Source organism: Rhipicephalus sanguineus, chromosome 2, assembly GCF_013339695.2.
Source record: "Rhipicephalus sanguineus isolate Rsan-2018 chromosome 2, BIME_Rsan_1.4, whole genome shotgun sequence".
Lineage (NCBI taxonomy): Eukaryota > Metazoa > Arthropoda > Arachnida > Ixodida > Ixodidae > Rhipicephalus > Rhipicephalus sanguineus.
The window spans coordinates 208,702,255-208,729,915 of record NC_051177.1 but is presented as its reverse complement, the minus strand read 5'-3'; the positions used below and the strand labels follow the sequence as shown (position 1 = coordinate 208,729,915).

Sequence of the window (27,661 nt, the reverse complement as noted above, 5' to 3'; positions counted from 1 at the left end):
AGGCGAAGACCGGCGGTGACCAACGCGACCGGCGGGGACGCCAGCCAGCCCGAAAACGCGGTTTGGCGCGAAGCGCTGAAGCAGAGAAACGTCCGCACTCAACGAGTACTCTCCACACACTCTTTTATTTACACGTCGCCTGGGTAAAACAGGAACGCCAGAGCGGCGCCCACAACCGGCAGCCTGAAGGCCGCCCACAACGCTGCTTTTTCATTTTTTAAATATTTTTTTTTCACCTTCTTGGCCTTCTCAAAACTAAAGTTTTTCAACACCAACCCATGGCATTCGTACAGTGCAATACAGAACCGAAACCGAAACACAGCAATGAGCTCGTGCGAAGGGCACGGAGGAAGGCAAATTTCAGCGCAGTCGCATTTTCAGCTTTGTTGAAACAGCGCTCACTAGACGACGACGAAGTAAAAGAAGGCACAGGACAGGCAGCGCCTGTCCTGTGCCTTCTTTTACTTCGTCGTCGTCTAGTGAGCGCTGTTTCAACAAAGATGAACGCATACCAACTCGCTCAAGCTTCCATTCTTATGCATTTTCAGCGCAGCTTAAGAAACTAGGGTCCTTAAAATTACGTATGTATGCATTTTCTATTAAAGGAACACGCCACCTAATACTTACCTAGTGATGTTGCACCTCAGATATGCATGATATTTACTTTTTGATCGACAACGTTCACAAGTATGAACAGCCGTACCAGTTCAAGACGGCTGGCCCTTGGGCAAGTGGTTCAACTTTGGCCGAGTGGCTGAATCGAGGGACGTGCCGACAAACAGAAAGACAGACAGACAGAAAGACAGACCAAAATTTCTGCGTTTAAGTTCCCCAAGAAAGACTATCGTCTTTAAAATACCAAAGCTGTAACTTCTATTAGAATGGAAAGTTGGGCTAGTTGGAATGCATGCATGATTGATGCAGCGCTAAAGACGAAGACGAAAGGACCACAGAGCTCGTCCTGTGCACTCTGTGTTCCTTTCGTCTTCGTCTTTAACGTTGCATCAATCAATTTCTATAACACTGAAGTATTATTTGTCATTCCCAATAGCGACGTTCCAAAGGCAGGGCACCATACACTTGGTTGTCATCTTTGGCGCTGAGACAGGGTTGTCTGTGCTTTTTTAAGATTGAGACAGGACGATTCCCTTAATCGCTTCCCCTCTCCTGGACATTATTCTCGTTCTACTCGACGCAGTATATACAGTAACGAGACCAGATGGATTTCCCCCAATAGCCCGTGCCAGGGAATCTGAAAGCAGCGACCTCAGCTGGAGGTCGAAGTGCGGCAAGAGCCGAAATGATTATCCAAGTGCTGAAAATCCCGATTGTCGTCGAAGGAAGAGCCGATAGGTGAGTGAGTAACAACTTTATCAGTCGAAGGTGTGAGGGTAAGGGAGGCTAAGCCACGTATAGGCTGCCAGGCTGTGTTTTTCGATGACGTCTTCAGCCCGTCCCAGGACCCGTGTCTGGATGTCTCTGTCGTTGCTGGAGAGAAGGGCATCCCATTGTTCCTCGGTCGGGGGTGAGCGAATGAGGTCGACGGGCGGGGCATCGTCCGGAAGCCCGATGATCTGGCGACAGACGAAACCTAAGCGCCGACAGTATACGATTGACGGTCTCGACGTGACGGCACTGGCTGACACCTGTGCTCACTTTCGATCATACATTAACGTGACAAGCACGGGAAGGTGAAAACAGTATGGACGGCACCGTAGATTAGAAAGGCCAGCTCTAGTGACTTAGATGTGCACCGCAATAATCTCAATTGCGAATTCAACGTTCTTCGCGACTTTTGTTATACTTCCCGAGTGTTGCAAAACGGGCAATCCTTCTTTCGTGAATACGGCGCCATCATCAACATACCGAACGGAGAACTAGTTTCAGTGTGTAAAAGTGCAGAGCTACAGTGCAAGTCTTTGCGTATCGTCGATATGACGTGACCGCACCACCGATCATCTTGCCGTCTTGCTTCTTGGGGCATCTAGAAGTACTCGTTGCTGGGCTAGTCGGTTCATGTTCATGAATAAACAGTCGAAAGTTTGCGCTCCCCAGGACCCCTTCCCTCGTTATTTCCTCGCGCAAGAAACAGCCATACTTTGTGGCTTGTACTTATTCTTGGGGAATGTTGTGAGCCATGGTGTTCGTCCCGGCTCCAACAAGGTCGCGGACGTCACTAAATTATTCGTGCCAACGAATAAGAAGGCAGTAAGGAGTTTCCCAGGCCTCAGCGCGTACTACCAAATATTTATTACCATTTTTTCGCACATGTATATATAGCCTCGCCGTGAACACGTGAAGAGAAGTCGTTATACCTTCGTGTTGGGCGAGGAAAAACATGCAGTACTGAATGAACTCCGACAGCGCCTACAGACTGCCCAGGCTCATCATGACGGCAATGTCGTGATTCACACGGATGCCAGCAACGTATGCCAGCAACGGGAAGACTGGAATGGAAGAATATATACAGACGCTTTGCTAGTGCAGCGGCAAGCCTTAGTCGAGCGAGTAATTAGCATAACCCTTTCACGTGCCCAGTCGTAACAGAAAAATAATAATTCGGTGCATGTGGGCAGTTATGAAGTTTCGTCCATATACCTCTCCCCATGCCATTCCTTTCATGTAGTCAGCGCCCATCGCCCTCTTTGCTGGCTGACCAACTTGAAGGACCCATCTGGCCGACTAGCACGGTGGAGCTTCAGGCTGCAAGAATTCGATACTACAGGGATGTACAAGTTCGGACGACAGCACACCGACCTCGACTGCCTCTTAAAGTCACCAATAGAGCGGCGAGAAACCACCAGAAGGCGGCCTTTATAGCAGTTGTCGACATGGGCACAATTTCCCGAAAGTAGCGGAATGACGGCGAGGTGCTTCCTCTTAGTTATTTTTCCCCTACCTTTCCTACATTCCTTCCCTCTCTCTCTTAAAGGACCAGACTAAAAGCGTGCCCAGAATATTTGAAGACTTACAGTGTGCGCGAATGCGACCATTAAAAACACGCCGTTGGTCACATCTATGTATTTCGTTGCACTTTCTACACGCACACACTTATGTGTACACTAGTGATGCAGAACTATCGATGGTACTATCGATACTATCGATAGCTGAGTCACTATCGAACTATCGATGGTAAAAGATACTATCGATAATGCTATCGATAGTAAGTGTTATCGATAGTTTAAAATCAACAGCGCGAACTCATTGCAGAATAAATTTGGTTCCCCGCGCGCGTGGTACATAGTGGAGCCGGAGGAGTAGGCTGAAGGGCAAGAAAGTTGACATGCTTCCGTTCTTCACCAGAGTGCTTCGCTGACACATGATCATAAAGTCAAACTATTCAGCTGTAGCGAAAAGGAAGCCGTTACATGGGGTGGAACTGCGCGGCTTCAGTTTTATATTGCAATTGATGATTTCAAAATTTAAAAAAATTAACAAGAACTAAGTTTGTTAATTGTAAGATGTAACTGATTGCTTTTAAATATTATTTTTTGATGGACATATGCCGCCATTTTCACAGCGCAAATAACTTCTCTCGATAAAAATTTCCTCATAAATTAAGCGAAGATGATAGTAGCCTATCGCGAATATTTTAGCAAATTGGCCAGCCAGCAACAGCATCGTTCGTTATTCGCACCACTATGGATAGTTTGTCACGTGGTTGCGACGGTGAAGAATGCTGCAGCAAGACTGGGAAATACGAAGCTCTTTTTTTGGTCTTACTTGTGCCCAGAAAATCAAAACTCAGAATACAAGCGATGCACGCTGCGCACTGATTGCGGCGAGACCAGTTGCCGGCCGTCGAGTAATCTGACAATCGGTGGAACGCTTCGTCTTTTATAGACCAGTCATCAAACGTGCTAGTGTTATCGCTGGTGCTCGCGTAAGCTCTTGAATAAACTTGAATATTCGCGTCCGGCGCGTAACCTTAAAATGCCAAACAATCGCGAGACTTCTCAAACATTGCGGCGCGGTCTGCGTCAAACGCAACTAACAGTCTGTGGGTGAAACCCGAATACATCAAAACAAAGCAATAAACACCAGTGGCAGTAATATCGCTAGTAATATTACCGATGGTACTACCGATTCAACTATCGATATTTTATCGATAGTAGTACTATCGATAGTTTGTTTACACTATCGATAGTTTCAAAGAAACTATCGATACTATCGATAGTCAATTTACCGATAGTTCGGCATCACTAGTGTACACACACACACACGCACGCGCGCGCGCGCGCGCGCGCGCGTATGTGTGTGTGTGTGTGTGTGTGTGTGTGTGTGTGTGTCATTATCTTCTTTTTTCCACCTTCTCGCTCTTTTCATCTCTCTCTCTGTTCTTTATTTCGAACTTTTTGCATAAAAAGGGACGCGAACACTTCACAGTCCTGACGAAACACGAAACGACGAGGCCGAAACGACGAAAATAAAACCTTCTGCTGTTGCTGTTATCCAAGAGGATCTCCTTCAGTTACATCTATGTAATCAGTTTCCCAAGTCCTACGTCAAGAAAAGTAAATAGACCAGTGGTTATTTGTTCTTCTCATTTGATGACATGGGAGAAATCCATGCTTCTTCTTAATACTATATGGAAAATATCATCATATTCCACTTTTGTTCTCCAAGCTGCAGGGAATAAATAACGTTTCTCATCTCTCGGCGTTATGTTTTATTATTTTCATCGGTCGTTCATTTAAAATAGAACATCAGCCTCTGTGTTCCACCGCAAATTCATATTACCGTGCTGGGCACCCGTCTTCGCCGCCGGGAGCTCCGCAGCGGACACAACATCCATCCAGCTTTTGACCATGCCCCTGCGGATTATGCAGCTGCATCGCGCTCATCAGCACAAACCCGGCAAATTCTCTGGCCTCAATTGTATTGACGTGGTCACATTGTGCGGCGACTGCAGGAACGAGCTGAGAAACAAAAAAAAAAAAACAGTTTGCAGCGCAGCTGGGGAACCGCATACCTCTGTAGCACACTCTAAGAAAAAAGTCAAAAGAGGGTCACGGCCGCGTGACTCTCTTCGGGTGTCCATTCGACCCCTTTTGGAAGGTAGATGAAGAGAAAGAGAGTTCGCATTCGGGCTGGAGTCACGGGACTCTCCTGAAACGCGTTTCGATTGGCTTCCGCGATGAAGGCGCCGTCGTATGCGCCATACGTATCGCGCGTTTGCCGTTCGGCGCCGCTGTGGCGCGGTGGCTCGCCTCCCTCGCCGAAGGAGCCAGCGAGCCAGGTTGCGCGGGTTGCGTCAACTGCCTGTCGTGCAGTTCGGTCGGTTTGGTGTTCGAAGAAAAACGCGCATCTTCGGTGACGCTGAGGCCAGGCTCCGTGCTTGAAGTCACGCTTGGAGGGCGGAATATTCACGGAGCTGCGGACTCGGACGACGTGCGCCCGTTAATAGTGAGTGTACTGCTTTCGTAGGTACTAATTATACAGCTTTAGCTGGGCGTCTGCAGCAGCTCTGCGGAAATTATCTGTCGCTCGGGCGCTCGTACTCGAATGTGTTTGCTGAGTATTTAAGGATGGGTTACGTTTTTAAAACATGCGGTCAGTAACCGCTCACGGCGTGCCCCTGACTGCCGGAGGGTGTGCTTGGGTGTCGGAATATGCTGGCGCAAAGCCGTGCTTATTTTGAAACCAAATTTTGAAGCGATTTCTCAGAAAAGAAGTGCTTTCATTCGTGTATAGCCAGTGCCTATTGCGAGACGAGGTTCCCGCTGCCTTTTACGTGAAAATTTGTTTTCGATTGGAAATTATTTCGAACGAAACATTCGTGTCAGATGTGTGTACAGTAACGGTTTGTTGAACAAAGGGTGGCTTTAAATACAAATAAGCAGTGTGTATGCTGTGGTTATTCCCGGAATTCCGGATCACTTCTTCCGCCTCTTCACTCCAGTTGACAGCCACACTCAGGGAAACGAAGGTGTCGCTTGGTCTGGCGCCTCACCGCTCGTGATGGATAAATCAACAGCGGCGTTCGCCCTGTCAACCGAACGAGGCAGTCGATCCTACATTTCCTTTGGTTGGACAAGACGACGTAGGAAAAGAGGTGAGTGGCACCCACGCAAAGGAGCTTACCCTTATGAAAATGAGTCTTGAGTGTCTAGTGTCAACTAGGTGCGCTCCTAATGAGTCACTAGACAGACATTAGACATGCAAAGCCTAATGTCGTTTAACATTAAGTGTACATCGGAGAGTCAAATGACCATGTGCACTTTAATTTCTGGTGACTGAAGTGTTCAGACTTTCAGTTGCCGTTCCTAATGTCAAAACGCGCATCACAACAAAGAAGTTAAATAGCCTTAATCGCCACCGTAAAATCAGTTTATCACAATAGACAAGTTCGTCTTTCAGAGACTACAAGCAATAAACAATTTGTGTTGCAATGTACACAAATATCGTGTTTCAGTAGAATGCGTAAATATTTTACATATATCGCCCATGCACCGGCGATCGAAGAATTGCTGACGACCGCAGCAAGGTTCATTATATTACCTGCCGTATATATAGAAGTAAGCATTTCCTTATTTTTAAAAGGCATGAGTCGATCACATATGCAAATATGAACAGATATGATCAAGTGACACTGCGAACACTCGCTCAGGGGCCCGTGTTGCCCATTTGTCCAGTAGAAATTAACGGAGGAGAGTGGGGATTACCCACACGGCGTCGCGAAGGATTTTGGGGGGCGGAGAAGAATTGGAACTGTGGACAATGGGTGACGTACAGAAAAAAAGTTCGTTATTTTTGTGATAAAAATTAGGGACTGTTCTTATGCATGGTGCACTTACATATATGTCCAAAACAGAATGTTGTTGGTTGCAAAGATACGCGGACAAGCGTTTTTCCCAACCTCAAACTACTGTCTCTATCTCTCCTCGCTGTTGCAACGCTGGTCAGAAGCAGCCGACAACCAAAGTTCGATTTGGCCCAACGTCGCGTACATCCTTCTCCCGCCCCGCCTCCTCGTAATGTCGTCTCCACGCGACTCTCTTCCGTTCTCCACGGCGTCAACTCCTCTCTCCCTTCACTCCTTCCTTGTCCCATTCACCTCCTCTGTGTGCAACGTTGGGTGTCGCCTATCACACCCTACCCATTTCCTCCTCCCATCATAATCCCTACCTCTTTCTATCCACGGGAGAGGGCAGTAACTTGAAACAAAAAAGCGTTTCTTTTGAGTAAGGACTCAGAGATGACCGTCGTCTGGGATGCGAGTTTGAAAACTGCCCATTTCTAACTTTCATTTCTCCAAAACAAAATGTATAGTTGTATAACAAAATCGAACATCCATAACACATTCCCAACATGCACACACGGGTGTAAAAAAAAGCCATAATACGCTTTTTTTATGTACAGTGACAAATAAAAACAACAACATTGCTTTATTTTCTACGGAGCGCTGTTTGAAGAGAGGGTCAGCGCGCACCAAGGAGATATTTATATTTGTTTTGATTTATGCAGCGTCATTTCGCGTTTTGCACTTGTGACAACGTCGCACCTTTTACGTGCACCTCACAGTCAAAATAGCGCCTTCGTCTTCAAGTGAGCGCTCGTCCCCCTCCAGCTTTCCCGACGACTCGCCTAGGGAGCTTCTGACGAATTTCACTAGCAAATGGCTGTATAAGCCTGAGACGGCCGCTCGAACAATGAAATGGCCGTCACATGAGGTACGGAAGGTTCACAAACCAAAACTAAATTCGAAACGCGCGCCGAACCGGACTATTTCGCGGAGCAGTACATGTGCAGTAGCTCCGTCCTCTCGTAGCCTTCCCTTCACTGCCAAGAAAAGTTGTCCTTGGGGGCGCTTTAGTTGTTTGACGGGTGCGCGGTGCGTTCGGTTTGTGCGTGTGTGTGTGCCATGCTGTGTTCTGCAATGCTTCGTTACCACGTTTATCGATTATGCACGTTGGTTGCGTGATTCAATGTCAAGTGTACCTTCCAAGACGATCTAGGTCCTAGTCTCGTGACTGACGGCGAGTGCAGACGTACAGCAGCCTTTTGACAAGACTGTCGCCGAGTGTACGGTACATTGTGGACTGTAAAACTGAAGAGTGCACAGTGGACGCCTGATTTTGGTAAGTTCTAGAATATTTCTGAATTACACAGCTAGGTTACTTCATTACATGACGTCTTTTACGCAGGAACCGAGTGTGATCGTCTGTGCGGTGTGTTCACTCTGCGGGGATGATGGCCAGAGGAAGGATGATAGACAGGTATGTTTTACGCTATGCTCAATGCTTTCTGTGCACTTTATACGGTTGTATGAAGCACTCACCATGTGCGTTCACTACCTACAACTGCAACGGGTGGATGAAGGCGCGTTGCTTTGCGCGATACTCCGCTCGCTTCTGTAACGCAAGCTTTTCTTGTCATGGCGCTCTTCTTCCTTGGCTGTTTTTCGATTCCAAGAATGCCTGTCGCTCGGCCCGCCCGCTTCCCGCTGCTGCTTCTCTACTCGGGAACTGGTTGACCTTGGGGACGCCTGCGCGATGTATGTGTCGCAGGGAGGGCAACACTCGCCCCTTTGGGCGTAGGGGACCGGAGGGGGGAGGTGAGGTAGGAGGGAAGGACTGAGAGCATGGCTCTTTCCCGGAGAGGGGACGGGTCGCGACCGAGGAGAGAGAGAAAGTGGCCCGCTCTTGGCATTCTGCCGCTCAGAAGCGATCGTAAACCGAAGGAAGAATAATTTGCAAGATTTTTTGTAGCCGAGTTGTGATTCTGTAAATAAACTTCTTAGTGTGGTCGAAAGTTATTGAAATCGACTACAGCTGTATACTGCACGAGATCATCGCCTGAAGCTAGTTGTACGATGGCTTATCACTTCGGAAATAGAACTGCTTTAAACATAACGTTCATCGCCTAGCCTTCTCATGATGCAGGTACAAATGAAGTAACTTTTCAGGAAACTCAGTAATAATTGGCATGTAGTACGCGGGGAGGAGATATAAAAACACGCTGCGGCTGCACATGCGCGCGCGGTGCAGTGGCGTGTGTTTGTGGCTTTCTCCGCGACTACTGCACCGCGCTTGTTTTTGTTAGAAGTTAGTTGCACTATGGTTAGGATTTTAATCTGACTGTGCAAGGTCGTTGCTACGAGAAACGAACTTGCGTTGGGTGAACCCACTTGAAGATAATACAAGTCAGTGAATTACGTTATATTCTGGTACTAACACCATGTGTACAGTAATGTGAAAGAGCACAAGATGTATATAATTATCAATTCTAGACAAATATGCCAGTTGCGTTTGGCAAGGTGCCTTTTGTTGCAATATTTGTGTTGAGAAAAATGATGTGAAATATTTTTCCCGTCGTTATATTGTTTCCTGAAGCATACTGGTTTATATTAACAGGAGTTGTTGTAATGGTTAAGCAGCACTGTTCCAAGAGCTTTTTATCCACTGTGCTGGGGTGGCAAAAGCACACCTCAATTATGTGCTTATCTAAAGTTCATGTTTCTTTTGTGAGCTTTTCTTAAGGCAGCATGAAACTGAAAAAGCGCTCTTATTTGCAGGTTGTGCGACTAAGACGTAGCATTCATTGTGAGAGTGCTACTTTAATTTTATGAAGTAATTATTAGGGGAAACAAATCTAAATTCTCATATGTAACTATGTGTGCAGAAGTTTAGGGAAGGCTGACAAAAGTGGTTAACGGTTTTTTTTTTATGGCTTGCAGCACTACAAATTGAAACCGATATTCCAGGCATTGATTGGCTTTAACACGACTAGAATTACTTTCCTAAACGGCTCAAATTCATCATATAATACAATATGTAAAGCTCGGCATTATGGAGTGTGCACATGGGCCACACATACTCTTATTTTATCAATTTATGCATTTTATATTGTGTAGCAGAGCTGATGTAATTTTCGTCATTTAAATGACCTATATCGTAATCTGCGTTCTCCAACCACATAGTGTTTACTAAGTACATAAGTTTCTGAAAGTTCGGCTTGCAATGGCACCATTACAGTTGTCTGCCATGAGCCGTTGCTCAGGTTATACCTGTTCTTATAGCGCAATCCGAGTCCATCATTCAAGGCCCTTGCTGGTATATAAACATAGACTTGCCTGAATACATTGTATGTATTGTGTGTGAGCTGTAAGGTCTGTGTGGTGCGCCAACTCATGAATGTTTTCTGGTATCCTTAACATATGTACCCGGTGATCTCACCTGTTCGTGGAACTGAAGCAGACGACAGCTTGCAGAAGAAGATGGGAGCGTTCTACCTGTGAGCCTGGTCCAGCTTATATTTTATGGTAGGCATTTGTTTCAATCTTTACAAAAAGCTTCGACATGTTGCGCCTGCTCATGAACCTACTGCACCTTTTTTGAGGGAATTCTAAGATCAAAGAAACAAGACCCTAGACGTAACTCCATTAATGTATACTTGATGCTGGACTTGACCTTCTGTGTTGTTTTCCTGTTTTCTTACAGGATTTGCTGAAAGTTTCGATTTGAAATGCGATATAAGATGCAATTTTGGCTAACTCTAACCTCACAAAAGTGTTTTTTGTCAACTACCTGCACAGGGCCTTGGCAGTACATCTAAGTGTTCTAAGGTGCACGATGTGTTGGATAAAGTTTTCTTTGCAACTCTTATATATTTACTGCGATCTTTCGTGCAGGATACACATGCATGGATACACATACATGGATTCCCTACAAGGACCCTGCACATCAAAAGCAATCTGTCATCAATGTTAAGTAGACAGATTAAACGAAACGAAGATATGACAGGTGTACACCATATTTTTCTTTCATTTAACCTCTGCATGTTTCCCAGTCAATAAATGTTTTTATCCATTTTCTTTTGTTGAGAAATGTCTTTGTACAGCACAAGTGTCGTAGAAGGTGCATACGTGCACTTTGTATGATGCTTGGCTGCATGTGTATCAAACCAGCAAACACATTGTCAGGCACAACTAATGTGTGATTCCGTACTATCATCCGGACATATCATAAATCTTATCATGCACTGTAATAGTTCTGTTTCAGGAATGTTATGAATGTCATTGGCCACGAAGCACAAGCTTGGCCGAGGGTCATTGCAAACAGGATGTTTCATACTCACAAGAAAGTCACTCATAAGGACACATTAGAATGACGGTGGCCAATATGTTTTTGAATGACATTATGAGTACATTAAAACAATTCTGAAGAAATACATTAGAGAATCAAATGAGTGTTGATGTCAAAGGTCGTTTCATGCTCACTAGACTATCACATGTTAATACGCATCGGACTATCACATGTTAATCCGCATCAGACTATCACATGTTAATACGCATCAGAATGATCGGCCAATATGTTTTTGAATGGCATTTCAAATACATTACAAAATTCTAAAGGGACACATTAGAGCGTCAAATGACTGAAATGTCAGAAGTCATTAGACTTTCTTTTTGAACTCGTCTCACATTTTCATACAGGGTAACCAATTTCGTTTGTTGTTTAAAAGAGGCTCGCATCATCTTGTGCTTCAAGTTTGTCGCCGAGTGACGTGTTACAAAAGCTATTATTTGCAAGTTGTGTTTTACACGATAACGGGAAAAAACTTGGTTTCTTACTATGCCTGTTCTGATTTGTTGCTCTGTTGTGAGCCTTCATTATCTCCGTGTGAATCAGTTATTGTGTTGGTTTTGCAAACTCTTACTGCAATTTCATTTTCTCATCATAATATCACGCTCTGCTTTTCAGATACTATTTTTCATGGCTGCTCACGCTGAACAGGAGCGACAACATAGCAAGTCACAAGTCTGATGCCTCCAGGCGTCACCACTTTTTGATTTATTCATTATCCTAAGGAATAAATATGGAAACAGGATGCCGATTTCGGCAGATTATTTTGCACCATATGACAGTATGCAACTCACTGTCACACATTTTAGTTGGCTATAGTCATACAAGCATGTAAATAAGGAATACCTCAACGGCTTAACTGGAAATCACAGACCATCTTTTCGCGCTTTCTATAGGTTACTCTGCTGGAAAAGGTGTGTTGTTTTGACGAGTTTTATTAAAATAATGCTAACATTGAACTATTCTTTTTTTTGCAGTCGCTGGGCAGAACGGCAAGTATTATTGGACTTGCTTAAAATGAATACTCCACTATTTTCAACAGTAGTCGCGCAAAAGTAGAGCAAGGATCAATTGAGTAACTTAAAATAGTTGTAGAAGAGGCGCTGTGTGAGATATGGACGCCATCTGGCAATACGTCGGGAAACATGTGTGCTGTGTTGCGTGCTGGTAGTCCCGGCGCAGCAGCAGGCGAAGACCGGCGGTGACCAACGCGACCGGCGGGGACGTGGAATCGCTTGATGCTTCGGTGTGGGTCATTTGACCCACGTAGGAGTGTTACCGGCAAGAGTCGTCTGACTCCAACAGAAGTGGTTATGTGATGCTTCGGATAACAGTCCTTCCACTCTTCCTAAGTGGGTCAGGGTACTCTCCTAGAGCGCGCCGACTATGACCCAACACGAGAGTCACCGTGCCTCTTTAAAGAGAATCGTATACGTGGCAAGTCAGAACTCTCCGAAAAGAGTCACACATACTCCTTTATTTCTTAGAGTGTTGACAGCGGTCATGTCGGGCAAGAAACCAAGTTAACAGATACAAAAAACTTGGAGGACGCTTGAGCTTCGCCTTCAAGAGTGGAACGCGATAGCGTAATTAACAGCGCCCCGTGCGCATCTCCTTTAGCCGTGCTGCATGGAAAAAAACGTTTGTGCACGTAACATTGGCCGTTTCAAACCCTACTGCAAGTACAGCTGCGTAGTGCCCACTACACCATAATTCTTCCTTTTGTAAATTGGCGCAGTAACCACTACGCGTCCGTAAGGTGCCACACGCACCTGCGGAGCTGCACATATTGTAATAGGTGAGCAGCTTTAAACCACCCATTCATTGTGCAGTTCACATGCTTTGACGCCTGCTGCGATTCTACGATGCTACCGTGCAGTATGACATGCGTCATGGAGATTACTCCCACTACATGACATTCTTACAGCGTACTGGCATGGCTCCGTGGTAGTACACTTGCTGACCCCGCACAAAGCCTCGGTTCGATTCTCGATCGGACGAAAGGTTATTTATTACACTATATATTTACATCCATTACGAATACTTGCTCAGAGACAAGCGTAGCGATGTGGGCTTGCTGGTGCATAGTGGAAAAGCAGTTTCTTAGCGCTGGTGTAGACGAGGGGACATAGGAAGACACGTGGGCGCCCGTGTCTCTAGCCTCTCTTCCTATTTGTCCTCGTCCATGCCAGCGCTAAGAAACTGCCTTTTCACGGACAGGGCCAATTTTTCGCTCACAACCAACGACGCCGACAGCGAAATTTCTAGGAAACGAGCTGTTTAACGCTATCGCGTTAATATTGCGCGGCAGAAGCGCAGAGTCATACTAGGCGTCATACCATCTGGATTGCGTAACGAGTGGGTGGTTTAAAGCCGCCAACCCATTACAAATGGCTAACCTATAATTAATCATCATCGTCATCAGTCCCAGCATCGTCAAAATTGTTCAGCTACTTCTCAAGCTCCGAAGATTAGGATGACAAAACAGCCCCACCGGACGGTTTTCGCCTTCGTGTCGTCTTAGGCGAACGCATAAGGGACCCTGTGAGATTTTAGTAACCACAGCATAACTGTAGATAACAGATGACTTCTACATTTAAATTTATTAAGCCGTACCTGTATAACTATCACTGGGGTGCAACGTCTCCCGCAAAACGCCGTCACAAAATAAGCAACTCGAATGCCGTACGTTTTCCAGATAGTATCACTTTCTCCCCATCTTTAAAAGAAAATGAAGTGTGATTTCAACGTTACATTAGCCTGTAAAGGCAGAGTTCTCGGTACTTGGGTCCCAAGTTCAACCAAACTTGTAGGTTTTTGTAAGCCAGTAAGTGGATACAATAGTGACAAAGTAGAAAGGTAATATACAATGCTAACATTTACATAGCCGGAAAAAGGTATAGGATTGTGCTTGAGACATAGAAGGCATAGTGAGCGAATATCAAGGGAAATATCAGTGCGATGGCTAAGAACGAGCTATGCAAATGACGCAAGAATGTTTTCGTTAAGTATTCTTTGTGTCAGTATTTTTCAAGCGCGCTTTGACCCGCCACGGTGGTCTAGTGGTTATGGTGCTCGACTGCTGACCCGAAGGTCGCGGGATCGAATCCCACCCGCGGCGGCCGCATTTTCGATGGAGGCGAAAATGCTAGAGGTCCGTGTACTTAGATTTAGGTGCACGTTCAAGAATCCCAAGTGGTCTAAATTTCCGGAGCCCTCCACTACGGCGTCCCTCATAATCATACTGCTGTTTTGGGACGTAAAACCCTAAGAATGATTATTATTCAAGCGTGCTTTCGGTCCGTACGGTAATCCGGCGCAATCATCTGTTTTGCGCTTTCTTCTTCATGTGCTCTGTTTTCATGTCCATCATCGGCCTAAATGTCGGCGCTCTATATCGTCAATCTTGCAGACAGTGGCAATGTTTTCCTTTCCTAGCGATAAGCGCCACTTACTGACGTCGCTTGAATGACGTCCCAACTCTCGAACGTTCAAGTTTTCACCGCCGGGTGAGTCACTTGCTTGTCGTTTTGCTCAGCAAACTTAACTCGGCACCCGAAAGTGCGCAGCTTGTGTCTTGCGAGCACAGAACCACATACCGTCTTCTCATCCGTTTGAGTAAACTATCTGGCACTCTAAGTATGCCCAACCAACAGGCATGGTAGGCCAAGCCATACTACAGCAAGCTAAGCTGTAACGAGTTGACTGATGGCTAATTTAGTTTCAATAATTAATCTAGTTGCCAATGTGGATATTTTAACTAGCATGCATGTGACCGCGATAACACTGCGCATGGACGAGCTGTGCAAACTTCTATGTATAGTGTCCAGCTATATGCGACACCATAGACGATAATTCAGCAGCGTCTTAGAGGCGGTTGTAGCTGCGCGGAACCGAAGAGGCAAGCTCTGAAACCATTACAGTGAAGGAGCACAGAATCATCTATTCGGGTGATAGTCTTTTCTGCGAAATCTCGTACATGTTTACGCACGTCAGTCGTTTTCTATAAAACACAAAAGTAGCGTCCTTGCCTTTTAATATGTGTATCCACTAATTTACCGCGTCACACTTCGTTATCCTTTCCGTTTACTTCATACCGTTTTCTGGATCTGCTAATGCGATACGAATGGTGACGACATGGTTTAGCAAGTTTCTGAGTCAAAATCCCTGTGCCCTAATTCCGAATTATCACTCACAGAGGGTTGTCGGACACTATGACATATGCGCGGTTGAATATGTCTTGCTGTATAAGAAAAATAGGCGTATCGGAATTCACTTTGAGTTGCGATATTCGGTGGCCGTTTCAGCTCACTCACCGATTCCAACTAGCGCAGCTTACGCTAATGTACTTCCATTAGCTCCCTTTTGTACACTAGAGTTCAGTTTATATTAAACTAAATTCAATCATTTTTTTTCTTTAACTCGTACTATCCGATTATGGAACGTTTCCCCGGACGACGTTGCTCCCTATAGTCGAAACACGGTGCATTTAGTAATCTTATAATTGAAGACATTGCTACTTAGCCATGTAATTCTTGTTACGTTTTACTCTTTCTCTTTGTCCTGCATCAGGCATCCTCATCTTTCCAATACTTTGTTTTGTGCTAGTTGGCGCGGCTATTGTGGCACTTTACGTCTATCGTGTTTTGTATTCATGATCATGTGACATTTTAACAATACCCTGCTGCATGTAGATCCCCATACGGTGCGTTAATATAGTATTATTGTTGCATGTTATTGCGTTGTATGAATAAACATTTTATTGTACTGATAAAAAATTCAGCAACGATCGGGACGTGATCTATGTAGATGCAGCGGAATACGAGAATGGCCGAAACATGGCCATAGTAGCCACGAATATTCAAGGGGACTCCAAGGTCAGTGGCACTCTACGTACAGGAAAGGCAGAAGTGGCGGAGGAGGTGGCTATAGCAATAGCACTAGCCTCCACAAAAGCCCACGTCATAATCAGCGACTCCAAAACCGCTGTTAAAAATTATGCGAAGGGAAGGATCTCGCCGGAAGCGCTAAGAATTCTAGCTAACTTTCGCGCCGAGCGGCTTGTTCATATTATATGGGCGCCGGCTCACTCCTCCCTCCCTGGGAACGAAATCGCGCACGACCTGGCTCGAGAATTGGCAGGCCGAACAGGTGCAGCACGAAGCCCGGGGACGGATAGAGACCGCATGGTTAGTTACGAGGAGATCACAAAACACTATAGGTTAGGAAGGGCTCGCTTTCCCCCGGCACACACCTCGCTAAGCAAGCAGCAGGCGACGGCCTGGCGCCTCTTACAGACGAACACGTTCCCGAGTCCGGTCGCGTATCACTACTACTACCCGGAGTTATACTCCGATATGTGTAGGTTTTGCAATCGAAGGGCGGACCTGAATCATATATTGTGGGCTTGCCTCAAAGTGCCAGGGCAAGACAGAACATACACTAACGGAGAGCAGTGGGAGACCGCACTGCTAAGCCCAGACCCAGAAGTGCAACTCCAAGTCCTTCGGCAAGCCCAGGGTGCTGCCAGAGCTCAAGGACTCATGGCTGTCACCTAGGGAAGGCAGCCCATCCCTCAAATCTTGCCGTATTAAATAAAAGTTATTTCCTCCTCCTGTACTGATGATTTTTCTGCTTTTATATAACAGTTGCTTACGATTGTATCAGCGCACTTCCCCCTTGCCTTCGTGAAGGCCTGTAAGGTATCTGTAAATAAAATAAAATTAAACGTGTGCAATTGCCCATGCCTATTTTGGGTAAACATAAACGGGACTTTCTTCTAAGGATATTAAATATTTAGTGTTTCAAAAGTTCACGCCGGAACACATTTCTTATCATTTGGCTCCATATTTTCACAAGTCGGTAGGCCGAGCTTCTCGGACGCTTTGAAATATCGTTCTTGTTCTCGAGATTTAAAACGACGATCGTTGCAAATATTTCTACGACAGTCTGACACTAGAAGCTTCTCACATTTAAGCATCCGACGTTCAGTTCCCCATATCCTACAATGATTGCGCATACGTCATCCAGTTTATGCTGGTGTCTGGCATGTGTCACGTAGACAAGATGTCATCATCAAGGAATTTATCTCACGGTCGAAGTGATCCATTAAAGCAGTGGTTCTCAAATGGGGTTCAGAGGAGCCGTCGTAGGAATTCCGCGACACCATCGCCCACGAAAAAAAAAACGTTTTCGAAGGCGAGCTTTGACCTCTTCCCAGTACCAGGTCCTGCTCCAGGAACTGCAGCAACATTCTGAACAAGATCGCCTCAGCTGCGCCTCCATTAAAAACTAAGCCTGCTACATCACCCCCCCCCCCTCCCCCCGTTCTCAATTCGCCGCATCAAGGGGTCCGCCATCACTTTTCGACCAGTCCACAAGGGTCCCCCGACACATGGACGGCTGAAAACCACTGCATTAAAGGCTACATCCCGCTTACCTTTCGGCAGTAGTTCAGAAATCAGGGCCTAACTGTTAGATAATATACCCTCGATTTTTGCCCTTCAGTAGCAGTGAAAGTGTTCTGATGTCAGAACAACTAGATGTAAGGAAGGATCTGAAGTACAAAATGGAAAACTTATGACTGGACCGCCGCTCGTCAAGTGAATTGTTCCCTCGATAGCGAACGTGCCTAAGCGCTCATATTGCAGCTCGAGAGGTTGGAGACGAGACAAAAGGAGTCGAGACGATAGCGGCTTAGACTTGATAGCAGCTTAGACCCGGGAAGTACGATATCGCAGCCGTTGCACGCCACATCGAACCGCAAACAACGACTTTCACATTTTTCTGAGCGGGTGCCGCCCGCGCGTTTCGTCCCTCGCACTCGAGCCGCTGCGGTGCACGCTCTGCCAGCGAGCTGTGGCCAGCCCGACCGGACGTCGACAGAGCAGTGACGCACGTGTCCAAAAACAAGGTTATCTTTATCGATCGCGAAAACAAGAAACCAAAGCCAATCTCCTCGCCCCTCGGCCCGCTAGTCTCAATGAGCGCAGCCCTGGTAGCTGACAAGCGCAGCACCGATGTCTGATATATCATAGCGTGTTCCCACGGCCTGCCAGAAGCACGCGAGGGAGTCGTCGAGTGTTATTCGTTCTTCGTGCGGGTGCAGTGCTGTTCGGTGTGGCTGAATTACGAGGTTTTTTTGTGTTGCTCCTCCGTCGTACACTGCGGGTCTTTAAGTGTTGTCAGTCCGTCGGTACCTTCCAGTGATTCCGTCGACTACACTTCGAGGATCGTTCTCAATCCGGGCGTTTGGACGCCTCAGCCGGCTGTCTCAGCGACACTGCGCTATCATACTTGATCGGATTTACAGAATATCCAACGTTAACCTAGCAGGCACTTTCACTGAAAACGCATGTATTGCTTCGGCCGAGTGATCAAGTTTTCTCAACGGGATTCAGTGTCGAAGTCATTTGACTCAATTGCAGCGCAGTAAAGCCGGACAGCGTTGAGGCGTCCCTTTGGCAGTCGTTAAAACTCTGCGGAAATTCATCCTCCTTTTGTATTGATTCATCTCGTCTTCCACAGACCTTCGCCGTCTCTTCCTTATCCTCTGCCGCAGTGGGCAGGTCCAATAGCATGCAAACATAGTTGAAAGCGAACTTCGATGCTGCATTGATAGACGGCAGTTGCAGCGCCTTCAAGAGAGACAAGCGAGCCTTTTAACACAGGGAGGCCCAAGGTAGAAAGGAAGTTGCTTCGCACGAAGCGAAGCACCTCGGCTCAAGACGGTTCGTTCGCACTCGAAGCCGACGCTATTAGGAACCGCCATTACGGGGGACCAGAGTGAAGACGAGTGCAACAGCGCAGGCACTGGACAGGAGCCGCAAAGGGCCCCTCACGATACTGGCGAGAACAGGGAGAGGACTCGCAAACGAGAAACTGGGGGGTAGTCGTGATTGAGAAGGACTCCACATTTGAGTTTGATTGAATCTCACCACGAACATCGGCTTGTGAATTTAGCCCTGTTGAACTCGCCCTGACGTGCGTCCAACGCACTGGACTGCAAGGGGAAATACTCCCATTGCGAGGATATTGAGATCTATTGGGCACTTGGTGTTCCTGAGCGAAGGCTAGTTACTCTACAAGAAGCGCGCTGCCACCGGGACTGCCCTCGAGATTCACCTTCTGGAAAGTCTGAGCTTCAACACAGGTATTTCGAACGCACTTCCGGTATCATCATCGGCCTTGAAGCGTTTTACAACACCATCTCATTCAGAGCTGCCCCTGTCGCATCGCATCAGTTTGGCAAGACTCTTCTTTTTCATAATCAGTCAGACCCTCGGGCGCATCGAATCAGGCTTCTTCTGACAATTTAGGCTTTAACCACACGTGTGACACTCCTGTTACGTGCAGCATTATGCTTGCAAAAATCATTTGGGTCACTGTCACATTCTCACTTGATCCGTGAGTCTCGTTGTAACAATCATTTTCATAGCGAGTTTTCTGCATTATTCTACAAAGTTAACTAGCCCGCGCGAACTGGTTATTGACGCGAGCAGGAACTTGAGAGCGAGCCTGAAGAAACAACGAAATAACAAAACTGTGAGTGATATTCTGCGTGCAAGCAAAAGTCAACCGGTAAACATGGAGAAAAGGCCCATCCTCCCTCGAAGCGGCAACTCACTTTGTAAGTACTGAATAACTTGTCATGCCAATTTATACGCGTCATATGACCGTAGAACGTGCGACAACTGTTTGCAGTGAATGTAGAATAAGGTATTCAGGTATTTTGTATTCGTTGCTGCAAAATGTGCAAAATTGTAAGAATAAACCCCGTGTGGAATTTTCATAGGATCACAATGAATAATTTTTTTAATGGCCACGAGCAGCGGGCGACATTCCTGCTTCTCTTTCAAGCACATATTCCAGTCGAGCACTGACCTCGTGTTTTTCGAATATTCAGAAAACTTTTTAAAAAGCTGGTACGAAATCCGTGGTTTTAGTTCAAGTCAAGAGTTATTGGATAAATATCGCATCGAAGCATAAGTTTACTTAAGAGCCAATTAACTGTGACTACAATGAATAAAAATTCAATGAATGAGTTCGTTGAGTGGGCAGACACTTTTCTTCTGATCAGCTTAGGGTGCCGTAATGTGCGGGGCGCACACATCGAGGCGCACTCTTAGAATTACTGTATATGCTACCTTTAGGTAGCATATAAGGTAGCATATACAGTAAATCTACACTCTGGGACCATTGCGGCACCTTGCGGAGTAGATCTGAACCACGCGCTTCATTCTACGTGGCCTCTGAGATCCGCTGCGACGAAACCCAGGACGATTTCTCATTGGACGGAACGCACAGTTAACGCTAGGAATACACCAGGGCAATAACACTACGAGACACCTAATTAAAGGAATTAGCCTAAACCCCAGATTATTTTTCTTCGGGAAACCAATTTTTTATCGCTTCGAGAATGACTAAACTAGATCTGCAATGAAGAATGCAAACTCTACTGCCTTTTAAACACCATGACTACAATAATTATTCCTTGCACATATATTTTTACTGCTTTTCTCGGCGTTCCACAGCAAAGCGGCCTTTATACCGCTATGTGAGCTCGCCTCACACTTTACATTTGCGATTATGTGCGTACAATTTCAGTGCTTCGATACTTTTTGTACGACGTTGCAGATGCTTGAGCCGCATCGTCGGCGCCATCGCGCGTGCAATTAATTAGGGTCGTTGACCTCATGCGAAAACGCTCGTGGAACCAGGTAACGGGGACGGCAATAACAATGCAGCTTCATTGACTTGTGACGACTTGGTTGATTGGGAGTTGAAGTTTAGAAACTCGTTTGCCAAAAGCAGTTGATAACGTGCCCTCCTTTGTTTTCAGTAATGAAGGAGACAGAAACTTGATAGACAAGGCAATCGTTTCATTGAGATTGACTGTCGACAATGTTTGGGCTGTCACATCTGATAGCCAACAAGAGTAATAATTTAGCCAACAACAGTCAGCGCTAACGAGGGCTGCTAGTATGCAAGTAAATACGGTAGTTAGAGTCAAGCTACTGTTTGACGCTATTTTGGACTGCACCACACTCAGAATCGGCCCGCATTAACGCATACGCATGCTGGGCCACTTCCTGCGAAAAATCGTGCGCGCTCCCTCCGCAACGTTACAGCGAGTGGGCCGAACCCAGAGACAATTCAATACTAAACTGGCACAGCCATGGCCACTGATGCAGCAGAGGTGCCACGAGAGATTGCATTTATGGACAGTAAGGTTACCGCCACACGTAGTTATATCAAAGGGTCAGTACAAAATGAAAGCAGGCCAGTACAGTTCGCCCAGCAAGGTATCATACCATCTCCGAGAGCTTATCATACTCTATGCCCCCCTACACGCCCTACCCCCCCCCCCCAAAAAAAAAAATTTGAAAAAGCCGTTGACGGGGATGTAAGCGTTGCCCCACTGTAATTGCTCCCACACTATCGGCGTATGGCCTATTCCGTTTACTCGCAGTATTTATCACTGGTCATTTTCGGCTAATGTGTGCTAAACTATGGGCAATGTGGGCAGGGTCATGTTGGCTAATAATGGCTACATGATGGCTAATTTTGACTAGTATTAGATATTGATGGCTAATGTCATTTTGCGTAGGCTAGTGATGGCAAATATCGGCTAGTGTTAGATAAATTACGGCTAAGGTCGGCTAGCATTGACTAACTATAGCTAATATATGCTAGTGTTGGCTAAATAGTCGCTAATGCTGGCTATTGTTCCCCTATGTTGGCTAAGTAATGGAATAAGACATAATACTTGCAAATGCGAACTGACAATTCCCCAGTAGTGAGTTTCCGCCTATTTTTGTTAGAAATCGTACTCCGGGGGTACGATTTCTAACAAAAATAGGCGTTCTGCAACGGCCGCTGCAGAACGTAAATGGAAGGGACAAGCGAAGATGCTCTCTTCTCAATTATGGCAAGTTATCGTAAAAGGGGAGCATATGTGCGCTCCGTGCATTACACTCCTTCATTCTGCTGAGTTCAAGCGCCCTTGCAACGAGGGTTCCGCGTTTCACACGGGCGTTCCGCAAGTGACCATTTCGGTGCGAACTCGGGGCCAGTGCGGACGCGTGAGAGCATCGGCCGCGTCCAAGGACGCACCGTCGTCTTCGCAATTAGGAGAATGGCCCGCGCATTCTTTTCGACGACGCATGAATTCCTGCTTCCTCGTCCGCGCCTTTACACGGACCCCAAAGGCGAGCACGGGGAAAGTGGGTCGTCCAGCTGCGAGTGGTGCTGGCCATTTGAGGGAGCCGATGACGTTGTGTCTGCCGGCGTCTAGCCGTAGCCACCTTATGACCCCGAAACTCGGGGACAGCCAACACTGCGGATGGCCATTACGACGCACCCATTGACTGCTCTGCGAGAGACAAAGAAGGTTGCGGACAGGAGACAGAAGAAGACAAAGGAAAGAGGAAGCGCCAAAAGGAGATGCTTCTGCTCTCGTGCAGGCAGTGTCCCTTTCAATGGCTCGCCGATAGTTCGAGGCACTGCGTGTAGCCTCAATTGTTTCGGCGCTTATCGAACGAACATTCGGTGGAACGCTATAGAACGCATCTAAGCCTTAGTACCCGTCGTCCGAAGGTGAGCTATTGTCTGCCCGACGTTGTTTACGGCAGGTTGCGCGTAGTGAAGTACCCATACGCTACGATTTGCGTACAGGTGCGGCGGCCGTATCACAATATAGACGCAAATTTTGTTTCATAGCGCTTAAGGGCAGCATAGAAAGGACTATAATTTCGCCTGTGGAAATGTGGCGAAACTTTATGACAGTCGCTTCCAGTCTGATAGGACTTTATATGCTCGCCGTCTTCCGCTAGAAACAAAAATGCACGATGAACCTGAAGGCATCCACTCGAGCACATTGAACACGAAAGCTGATATGCACAAAGCTACAGAGATAGAGAGAGAAAGATCAGAGGAAGGCAGGGAGGTTAATCAGAAATTTGTATCCGGTATGCTACCCTGCACTGGGGTTGGGGAATAGAGGGTTGAAAGCGAGAAAGAGATAATAAATGAAAAAGAAAAAAAAACAATTACAGCCACACACACACACACGAGAGCGCTCCGCTCATGGGCGTTCTGACAGGCTAGTAGAGCGCAGGAAGGCTAGTAGTGCTTGTAAAGCCTTCTTCTGCGACGTTATGTCCGGACGATGGCGCAGCCGTCTTTCGTCTGATAGAGGCTGGTCGTCTAACTTGTTGAAAGCATGACAAAGAGATTATCTCTGTGTGCTATACTCCGGACAGTCACACAGAACATGTCGAATAGTTTCTTCGTCGCCGCAATATTCACGCGCGGTGTTGTCGGCCATCCCTATGCGGAACGCATACGCATGGGTAAACGCGACGCCCAGCCATAATCTACACAGAACGGTAGCGTCACCTCGGCGAAGTCTTGATGGGAGTCAAAGGCTTAATGTGGGAGCAAAGGAGTTTAGTCGTGCATGCATGAAATGTGGCTCATTTCAATGTGACTTGGTGCATTGGCGAGCGAGCATGCGGAGCTTCAGAGCAGTGTCTGTCCCAAAAAGAGGTATCGACAGGTCGCGGTCCTCTGTATGGGCGGAATGGCCAGCTTGATCGGCCCGTCCATTGCCGATAATCCCACAGTGAGTTGGTAGTCTTTGAAATGTAATGCGGTGTCCTTTCTCGGTTAGGTGGTGGAACATCTCAGCATTCTGAACTTTCTTATCACAATGTGCGGTGATATTTAGCCTCTGTTGAAGACCTAAGCTTCATGCATGAACATTGTGCTTATTAAGTATCGCCTATAATCATGCTAGCCATCTAGAATATTAGAATCAAAGCGAAAGGTCATGCTTTTTAAGGAGTCCGTGAAATAAATTACACGCAATAATATTCCCGCGTAGAACGGGGGAGAAAATTATGTACAGAGAGCAAGATTGTCAACTGCTTCTTATCAAGGTCGTCGTTATGAATATCGTTTTTAATAGAAAAGTTCACCTGACACAATCTGACACCAAGATCTCCAAGCTCAGCAATGACATATCCTCAACATAAATCTCGAGGTACAATGCGGCAATGGTAATTAAGATACTAAACTAATCAGAGGCGCCTCGATATGTCAGGAAACCTACCGATTTCACAATCTCGGTCGCGCTATCCCACATCCTACACACAACTATACACAACATCATACCGACCTGCCGGCAATGGAATTCTGGCCCAACAGAAAACAGACAAATGGCAGTTCGTCTTTCATTTTCTCTTCTTTTGAGGAATCTCTTACAGCTAAATAAAGCTGAAACAACACTTCGCCCTGGCGTCTCTATAAAAGCCATCCCCTGATCTTTTTTTATGTTCTTTCTCACACGATACATGCATTCACGATGCTCGTGCCGTGCAGGAAAAGTGAGGGCGATGCGAACGGGCGTCCTGTGCATTCGGCGGCCGACCGTGCGGAATGTGGCCGAAGACATGCAGTACGCGAGCAGCGGCTGCGTTTGCGGTGCTTGCAGCAGAGGGAAAAGCGCAGGCTCGCACGAAGGACAGTTTAGAGCCTCTCTATGCGGCCATCTGCAGTCTCGGTGCGCCAGATAGCCGCGGCCTGCGTTCGAGACCTGCCGGTCTACAGAGTCGATGACCTGCGCACTGTGCCTACTCGCACACGCGTGCATTCTCGCCGGTGCAAGCATGCGAGCGGCTCGTGCAAGGTGAAACGGGGGTTTTCGGATGGGACGGAGGAAAACAAAAGCCACGCAGTCGAAATGCAGTCTTCGTGGAAATGCGGGAAACTGAATACTGCCCGTCTAAATCGGGCGCCGCAAACTGAATGTGCCCTTGACTTTGCACTGAAATATTTCTTTTATATATACGCCCACCTATTTGTGCATCGTGCTCTGGTCGTTAAATGTTTTGGACCCCGTAAATTGTGTCGGGTTCATCTGTGCAGCGAGCATCGCATGTACTGAAGGATGCAGAAATGGCGCACTTTCTGACCACTTATGTCCGAAGGTTTACGCTCGTCAAGCTTCTGTCTAAATGCCGAATCAGAATCAGAAATGGTTTTATTTAGCCATCGAATCAATTACAAAATTTGTGATGCAGAAGGAGGTCCCATAGTCAGAGACTGAATCGGGACCTCCTACAGTAGTGAATATAGAAAAAAATTAATTGATGCAGCAAACAGTGGTACAGAAAAGTGGTAATAAAATACATCGCAGGTAAAAAAAAGGAGTTCTACTTAAGAATAACATCAGCAGAAAGCAGCAACAAAAACTGAAATTATACAACATAAAAAATAGAGGTAATTCAACTCTAGTGAATGTCGGCACTATTGAATATAGTGCCGACTATTCGCCGCGAGATCGGGCTACAGGTGGCAGCACCATCGCCGCGCTAGTGTGGATAGGAGGTTGTCGGCGCGTATACAAACGTGCACAACAGCGCTTCGTTTCGAGCGATGTCACCCGATTTCCGGCAAACAAAATGCCTTGACTGCAGCTTTGCGGTAATATGTGCGCTCTTCATTCCCGAATTAATGCACGAAGCGCGCCGAACGTTACAATTACTTATGAGAGAAGCGCATTCTGCCAACGAACGGGTTGCTCGCCTTCGGCGATAGTCGGCGTTTTCGCAATGAGTGACGTTTTCTTGTTGTTTTATTTGTACATGTTTAGCTTGTGTTCCACCAACTACGCACTGCTATATTGCGCTACTGAATTAACTATTTACTTATTGTTCATTTGGATGCCCCTCAACAAAAAGAAAGCCCGTATTCCTGCACGATGAGTTGAAATAGCACTTTGTGCACTGCGTGCTCAAATATTCATTCGCATTTTTTATTCAGTTCTCCATGAAATGTAGGACAGTTGATAGGTTTACTGAGGAAAGCTACGTGACTGACAGCGCTTTAGCGCTACGGAGACGTTTAACACGAACACGCTTGTTTTTATTCCAGTAACATTACACAAAGGTAACTGTAAAGCGCGGAAATTTCTTCGATTGATTACTTGCACGACAGTAATGGAACAAAGGTCCGGTTATTTCACGGGACCAAAGTACGTTTTTTCATACGAATAATGTCCGCTGCCTTCCGTCAATCTAAACAACGCAACACAAACGCTCAAGATAATGTAAAGAAAAAAAAGATGTGGCTTCGCGTGAAATTATACGACATAAATGTAAACTACGCCGTTTGGATTAATTTTGAACATCAGCGCTTTTTAACGCGCACCTTAATCTAAGTACACAGGTGTTTTTGTGCAAATTTCCCAACAAGTTAAAATTGCGCAAGGCAACTCAGTTTTACTCAGTTTTGCGATTTCCGTGTCATTTCATTTTCTGTTATTTTTAGGGGACAATTTAAGTACCGAAGTGTCCGACGTGAGTTAACAGAAATATTTTTCTCTAGTGAGACCAGGACCGCAGACAACTAAAGCTCGTAGCGTAACGTATAAACAACACCTAACCACAGCGCTCGAGTACAAGCGAGCCTTTTTTTACCACCGCGCCGCTAAAAGGCTATATATGTGACATGAGATTTAATACTTCTCATCTTTAGGGCAACGCCAAGTGCACTTTGCAATGCGCTTGAACCACAGAGCGGCACCTACACTGATATGACTCTCGTGAACGGAGGGTACGACGACCACACACAGCACTCTCGACAAGTGCACTCTCTGATCTTATTACAGTACATATACAGCCGATCAAGGCCAAATGCTTCTTTACATCGTGTTAGGCATGCGTACGAGCGGTTAAGTTGCACTAACGCAACGGAATCAACCGCCTTTTGAGGATCTGCATAACGTACGCGCACATGCAAACACAACGGGGCTAGCAGACGACGCATGGAGCAATCCCCACTAGGCGCGGTTCAGTCAGAGGCCGCTAGGCGGCGACTCTGCTCGTCTCGCGGCCAATATGACATTCTAGAGGCAACCAAGAATGTTGCCTAAAACTCGGCGCAACTTGGGCGTTTCATAGGCAGCCGTGACGTTTTCCAGCGATAGATTCGACAGGGGGCTGCCATTGCGAATAGCTGCGATGTAAACGCGTTTCATATAAGGCTACGACGATGTCAGGCGACTGAAGTTAAATGGGCTGCCACTGCGTTCATGCTCTTTGCGATTACGCTGACTCGCAGGCTTATTTCTCCCGAGCTTGGCCGCGTGTGCTTGAAATAAGTACGCAGAAAATATTGGAGCTGGTGAGGAGATACCGGAACAGGGAGGCCAATTCCTGCTCTAGTCAGGAAGTGAGTCGCAGTCGTAATGAGTCGTCGCACAAAGAGTATATACCAGTCAGATGCTTCGCCGGAGGCCAAGGACAACTGACAAGAGCGGTGTTAACAATCTATTGCACCCTACCGTGCTTTAATAATCCGAAATAAAAAGGGGGGGGGGGGAAGTATTCGAAATAAAGAAACTGACGAATAAGATTTTCTTTTTTTTTTTGTTTACCTTTCCACCTGCCAATTCCCATATTGTATTACAGCTGACCCCAGAGACAACGAAGTAATGGCCACTCTCGAATTATTTCGTTATTGCGGGCAGTTAGTGAAATCGAGAAGTAGATTTTTCGGCCTTTCGAAAT

General features: G+C 46.4%; 1 protein-coding gene and 1 long non-coding RNA gene across 4 annotated transcripts in view; both read left to right on the top strand.

The window, feature by feature from the left end:
• Positions 1–27,661, top strand: part of LOC119384031 (sialin) — a 104,936-nt gene that overhangs the window by 2,858 nt on the left and 74,417 nt on the right. The window contains exon 2 of one of the 3 annotated variants that reach the window (XM_049412741.1): positions 19,240–19,716. The exons of 1 other annotated variant lie outside the window; for it this stretch is intronic. In XM_049412741.1, the coding sequence (XP_049268698.1) occupies positions 19,674–19,716 (43 nt within the window). In that variant the 5' untranslated portion in view covers positions 19,240–19,673. Of the gene's footprint in view, positions 1–18,145; positions 19,717–27,661 lie in introns of those variants that run through there. One more of the 3 variants, XM_037652321.2, reaches the window with a different exon arrangement.
• Positions 7,660–10,784, top strand: LOC125757297 (uncharacterized). The gene is made up of 4 exons (XR_007415224.1): positions 7,660–8,081; positions 8,148–8,219; positions 10,200–10,264; positions 10,634–10,784. It is a non-coding gene; the product is annotated as an uncharacterized LOC125757297 (long non-coding RNA).